The sequence below is a fragment of the Nanorana parkeri genome, unplaced genomic scaffold, assembly GCF_000935625.1.
Source record: "Nanorana parkeri isolate BGI_ZX_2015 unplaced genomic scaffold, ASM93562v1 scaffold625, whole genome shotgun sequence".
Classification (NCBI taxonomy): domain Eukaryota; kingdom Metazoa; phylum Chordata; class Amphibia; order Anura; family Dicroglossidae; genus Nanorana; species Nanorana parkeri.
The window spans coordinates 921,140-927,765 of NW_017306893.1; the positions used below are offsets into that span (position 1 = coordinate 921,140).

The 6,626-nt window shown below is 41.2% G+C and overlaps 1 protein-coding gene across 1 annotated transcript in view; it reads right to left on the bottom strand.

Annotated features, from left to right (window-relative positions):
* Nucleotides 1–434, bottom strand: part of XK (X-linked Kx blood group) — a 9,727-nt gene extending 9,293 nt beyond the window's left edge. The window contains exon 1 of the mRNA XM_018563028.1: nucleotides 151–434. Coding sequence (XP_018418530.1) covers nucleotides 151–395 — 245 coding nt within the window. The 5' untranslated portion in view covers nucleotides 396–434. The remainder of the gene's footprint in view (nucleotides 1–150) is intronic.
* Nucleotides 435–6,626: the final 6,192 nt, after the last annotated feature.

Consider the following 6,626-nt stretch of genomic DNA (forward strand, 5'->3'; position numbering starts at 1 on the left):
GGGGGGGGGTGATACATTAAACCAAGGTCGGTGTACTTTATATTAGTGACAGGAGATAACAAAGCGTGTATCAATAAGTCATGTTATTTGTATGTCAGTCCTATAATAGAGGCCAACCCATGATCCACCAATATGATGTCCCCTCCTCACCTGACTAAAGGTCCCAGCTGCAGTAGGTGCAGTAGCAGCACCAGCGGTCTGTCCCTGCTCAGGTCCCTGTGAATAAAGATGAGACTGATCTGCACCAGCACACAGGGCAGGAGGGAGAAGAGAAGGGTCAGGGACTGCCAGATCTTGTCTCCGGCCGATCTGTATGTGCTGCTTATGTACAGGGCGGTCACTGTCTCTGCCACAAACAGGGAGACTGACACCAGCACCGAGCCAGGGAATTTCATACTGACTTAGCAGTGTGTATGAGGGAAATGCTGCACCGGCTGCTGCTCCAGTTGGGCTGTGTCACTGAGCTGCAGACAGGAGAAATACACCACCCATCCCTATCCTCCCTCCCCCCCATCCATCCTGAGCCTTTATTTCTTCTATGCAGAGATACTGCTACTGCTGGAACCTTTCACTGCTAGATCTGGGAGGCAAGCCCTGACAAATCCCTACACTATATATATATATTGTGTAGGACACTCAGTGGGATTTAGAATGCATGTTAAAATGAAGCTTTACCATTTCTTAGTGTGATCAGTGTGCATGGTCATACGTAAGTAGAAATAGTGCGATCAATGTGTATGGACATACGTATGTATTAATAGTGTGATCAGTGTGCATGGTCATACGTAAGTAGTAATAGTGCGATCAATGTGTATGGCCATACGTAATTATTAATAGTGTGATCAGTGTGTATGGTCATATATATGTATTAATAGTGTGATCAGCGTGTATGGTCATACGTATGTTTGAATAGTGTGATCAGTGTGTATGGTCATATATATATATTAATAGTGTGATCAGTGTGTATGGTCATACGTATGTATTAATAGTGTGATCAGCGTGTATGGTCATACTTATGTTTGAATAGTGTGATCAGTGTGTATGGTCATATATATGTATTAATAGTGTGATCAGTGTGTATGGTCATACGTATGAAGTAATAGTGTGATCGGTGTGCATGGTCATACCTATGTATTAATAGTGTGATCAGTGTGCATGGTTATATGTATGTATTAATAGTGTGATCGGTGTGCATGGTCATATGTATGTAGTAAGAATGTAATCAGTGTGCATGGTTCAATTGGTCATACATATGTAGTGCAATCAGTATGCATGGTCATCTATATGTAGTAATAGTGTGATCGGTGTGCATGGTCATTCGTATGTATTATTAGTGTGATCAGTGTGTATGGTCTTACATATGTATTAATAGTGTGATCGGTGTGCATGGTCATACATATGTAGTAAGAGTGTAATCAGTGTGCATGGACAATTGGTCATATGTATGTAGTTACAGTGCAATCAGTGTGCATGGTCATCTAAATGTATTAACAGTGTGATCAGTGTGCATTATCATATGTATGTAGTAATAGTGTGATCAGTGTGCATGGTTATCTATATGTAATAATAGTGTGATCAATGTGCATTGTCACACATATGTAGTAACAGTGTGATCAATGTACATGGTAATACATATGTAGTAACAGTGTGATCAATGTACATAGTAATACATATGTAGTAACAGTGTGATCAGTGTGTATGGTCATATGTATGTATTAATGGTGTGTATGGTCATACATATGTATTAATAGTGAGATCAGTGTGTATGGTCATATGTATGTATTAGTAGTGTGATCAGTACGTATGGTCATACGTATGAAGTAATAGTGTGATCGGTGTGCATGGTCATACCTATGTATTAATAGTGTGACCAGTGTGTATGGTCATATGTATGTATTAATAGTGTGATCAGTGTGTATGGTCATATGTCTATACTTATAGTGTGATCAGTGTGCATTGTCATACATATGAAGTAATAGTGTGATCGGTGCGTATGGTCATACGTATGTAGTTATAGTGCGATCAGTGTGCATGGTTATCTATATGTAGTAAGTTACAGTGTGATCAATGTTCATTGTCATATATATGTAGTAACATTGTGATCAGTGTATATGGTCATACATATGTAGTAATAGTGTCATCAGTGTCCATGGTCATACGTATGAAGTAATATTGTGATCGGTGTGCATGGTCATACGTATGTAGTAGCAGTGTGATCACTGTGTATAAACGACAAGTAGTTGCGCTAGGAGAAATACAGTGTCTAAAAGGTAACCAGCTGCAACAATGTGTGGTGTAACCCGTGTGAGAATAAATGGCTAATATGTTGCGCTAGGTCATACTAAACTGAAAATCAACATGAATACACCTCCATTAACTATGATAAGTGGATCAATTATGACATATATGTGCTATATAAACTTATAAAATAAATGAATTATTCCATGAATGGACCTCTGTGTGGTCTTTGATTAATTCTCAGTAAACAAGCACTATAAATCAAATCGATACTGAATAAGTGACAGTGTCATCTGTGACTACAATCTATATGTGAAATTGCAGACACCTCTATATGATTGGTGTGAGCGTGATTAAACTTAAACAACCAAAATATTAGGTGCACGTATGTAGGCTAAATCCGTGTATAGAATTTATCTTCAGCACCAAATAATATATGCACCAATGCAAGATTATAATGATAACAGGGTCACTCCCAAGTAACTATGACTGAGTCGCAAATCATTCGGTCCGATGCTAAAATTGATTTTAGGAACACTACATGTCACAACACATTCAGCATTGGACAGTTTGAATTAGTCTGTTTAAAATCTGCTAAGATTTTCTGCAGTGCATTGGGTTAATGAACTTTGCACATTGCCTTGTTCACACCAAATGCTGACCAGATCTGCATGAGTTTATGCACATGCAGTGCAGTGGGTTGTGCCGCGTTTTTTACCGTGTTTTTGATGCGTTCAGGGCCGTTTTTGGTTAAAAAAAATGTATTTTTTTTTAGTTTAAAATGGGCTTTCAGTGCGTTCCAGGGCATTTGCATGCGCTTTTGATGTGCTTGCATGCATTCCAGAGCGTTCCAGAGCAGGTAAAATAGGGCCTGCTGCAGTTTTTTTACCTGCTCTGGAACGGAACGCTGTGATGTGAACTGGAGCTAAAAATATAATTGGAATACATTGGACGCAGTTTTGATCTGGTCTGTAACTGCTCTGCTCTGCTCCTGGAACGCGCTTGGTGTGAACAAGGCCTTAAAGGGTTATTCACAAAGCTAGCCGAAGGATCAGCCGTAGCTCCGGCTGATCCTTTGGCTAGCTTCGGCCGCCTGGGCCCTTCGGTTCAGTAGAACCGAAGGGCTGCTGTACGGGCTATTCACTATAGCCCGTACAGCTCCCGAAGCTGGCCGAGCGGCTCAGTTGAGCCAAAGGCATATGCGTCGGCTCGACTGAGCCGAAGTGAAGCCCGAAGCAGGCCGAAAGCCTCGCAACTGTCAGCTGGGCAGAGCCAGCCATGATCTCATGGCTGGCTCTGGCCAGTTGCAATGACAGTTCAGCGTCCCTGGTTACCAGGTAACCAGGGGACGCTGAACTAATGACAGCTAGTGCCTGCAGCATTTTCATTTGTCTGATCTACTCACCTCAATATGAAGAGACTATGGGGCCTATTCACTATGCTGCCGTAGGCAGCCGAGTGAATGACCGACCTAAAGCGAAGTGAGCCGAACGCTATTCACCGTATATCGGCTGAAATCAGCCGTACATCGGGTGGCTTCGAGTGGCTTCAAAAAAAAATCGCACGATTTTAGGCAGGTTTTCCAGCGTGCTTGGAAGAAGAAAGTCATACGACCTTACAGTAGAAGCGGTCGCATGCTGCCCATACACCTGCCGATTATCATACGATCGCAGGATTACCCGCTATTATCGTACGACAGTATATTTCAGGTGTGATTAGAGATTCCTGTGTCAGGAACTTGCGTTTTCCTGCAGCAGCAATCCCTAATCTGCCGTTTACAAGCGATAACTATCATAAAATAAGAATTATCATAAGATTATTTAAGGGGGGGTGTTTAGGGGCGGAGTTAAGGCCGGGGCAGTGTAAGGGTTAGGTGGGGCAACTGGTGGCTTGTAACTCATTATATATATATGTATATGTGTGTATGTATACACATGCCACTAACATCTCCCATATTCCTGTATATTATTATAAACTGAGAACTTCATCTTTTTTGAAGTTATCAATGCATTCAACTGATGCCACTAACTGTGGAAGGGAATTCCACATTTTCACTGCTCTAACTCTCACTTATGTAGTCTGAGATTAATCTGCATCTTGTTCAACATTTTGTTAGGTCCACGTGTCATCTGTAGAGTTCTTAGTTTAAACAGTTTCTTCCCAGTACTGCAGTCTCCATTGATGAATGTGTATTTTGCAATCATATCCCTTCTTCTCTAAAAGTGCCCATACACCTTACAATTTATCTGCAGATTTTCTGTGGTCAGATGGAAAAAGTGCAACAGATTGGCCCAGGTGGAGATTACTCCATCCACACAGCTGAATGTAGATGGAGGAATCTGTTGCACCTTTTCCATCTGACCAGAGAAAATCTGCAGATACATTGTAAGGTGTGTGGGCACCTTTAGGAGAACAAGTTGAAATTAGCTGAAATTAACTCAGGCCCTCCATCCCCTTAATTAATTTTGTTGCCCTTCTCTGAACTTTTTCCAGTTCAAGGATGTCCTTCCTGAGGACTGGTGACCAAAACCGGAGCGCATACTGAAGATGAGGCCAAACCAATGTTTTATAAAGTGGTAGAATTATGTTTTTATCATATGCAAAAATCCCTATTTTAATGCAGGATAGAATCTTTCTCACTTTGCTAGCTGAAGCTTGGTATTGCATGCTATTGCTGAATGTGTGCTTTATGAGGACCCCTAGGTCTTTCTCCATACCCAGCTTCCCCAGTGCAGCACCTCCTAAAAAGTATTTTGCATTCATGTTCTTAGCTCCCAAGTGCATGACTTTACATTTTTCAGTACTGAATTGCTTCTGCCATGCTACAGCCCAACCCTCAATTTTATCCAGGTCTTGCTGCAATTATTCTATGTCCTGTTGCACAGTTATAGTCCTGCATATCTTGGTATCATCAGCAAACACTCTCTCTATATTGTTTATTGATAAGATAAACAGAATTGGTCCCAGGACCGAACCTTGGGGCACTCCACTCATGACTTTAGACAATTTAGAAAAAGAGCTACCCCCTGTATCCGTTCCTGCAACCAGTTTTCCACCTGTGTGCATACAATTTCTCCAATGCCAATAGACGTTAATATTGCAAAGTCCAGACTAAACCTATTGTGCTTCCTCCATCTAAATTTCTATTCACTTGCTCGTAGAATTCTAATAGTTGGGTTTGACAAGAATGCTCCTTTATAAATCCATGCTGGTTGTTACTTATGAAACAGTGTAATTGATACTATTATCACAGACAAATTTCTGAATAAAGTCCCCTACCATTCCCTCAAATACTTTGCATACTGTTGATATAAGCCTGACAGGTCTATATCTTGACCCTTTTTTCAATACTGATACCACATTTGCTTTCCACCAATTAGTCATTACCATTCCAGTAATTAAAGTATCCTTAAAAATTAGAAACAGTCTGGCTATAACCTGGCTAAGTTCTTTGAGGACTTGTGCGTGTAAGCCATCTGATCCTGGGGATTTATTAGCATTTCGTTTTTCTAGACTCTTTTGCACCTAGATCTTTGTGAGCCCCTGGGGTACCTTCAGTTATTGTTATTAGAATCAAACAAAAAAAGGGAAAGGATTCGGGCCGCCTACTACTTGTAGGTTGTCCAAGGGTTAATTTCAGATATCGGGACGGACCATCGTTATCGATTTGTAAAAAATTATTTATTTAGTATAGCAAAATGGATCACAAACATAGGCCAATCTTTCTTCGTAACCAGAAGCGAACAAACCTCTCTTGCATTGTTATTAGAATGCCTACTTTTTTTAATTAAACCTGTCTTTCTCATCTGTATAAACTGAAGAGACAAGGGTATTTAACCTGTACTATTTTCACATCACACAAAGTAAAGTGATACTAATTTCCTATTGTTAAAACTCAGTGTGGCTGATTTACTAAAGGAGTAATGCATTTTCACTGTGCAAAGTCAATTTGTACTTTACAAGGGAACTTTCACCTACCTTAGTACATGTGGTACTAAAAATACTGATAATCATGTGCAAGGAAAATTAGAAAAAAAAACAGGATTTTTGCTTGCACATGATTGGCCGTCAACACAGCTTCCCCTTATTCAATAAGCTAAGGGAACATTCCCTTACAAAGTGAAAAATCATATTGAAAAGTGAACATGCTTTAGGGCAGGGGTGCCCATTAGGTCGATCGCAAAGCGATCCCTGGTAGATTGTGATGTCCTGTCCTCATGCCATGCGGCTTCTCTGGATCCAGGCTGCCCTCCCCCATCTGTATGCAGCGGGGATACGAGAAGTGAACGAAGCAATGCAGGAGGCGGTGGGGGGGCAGAGCCGCTATCACAGCAGCACGCCGAGCGGTGAGGAGAGAAAGAGCCGCTGGGCCTGGGTCTGACATGCTG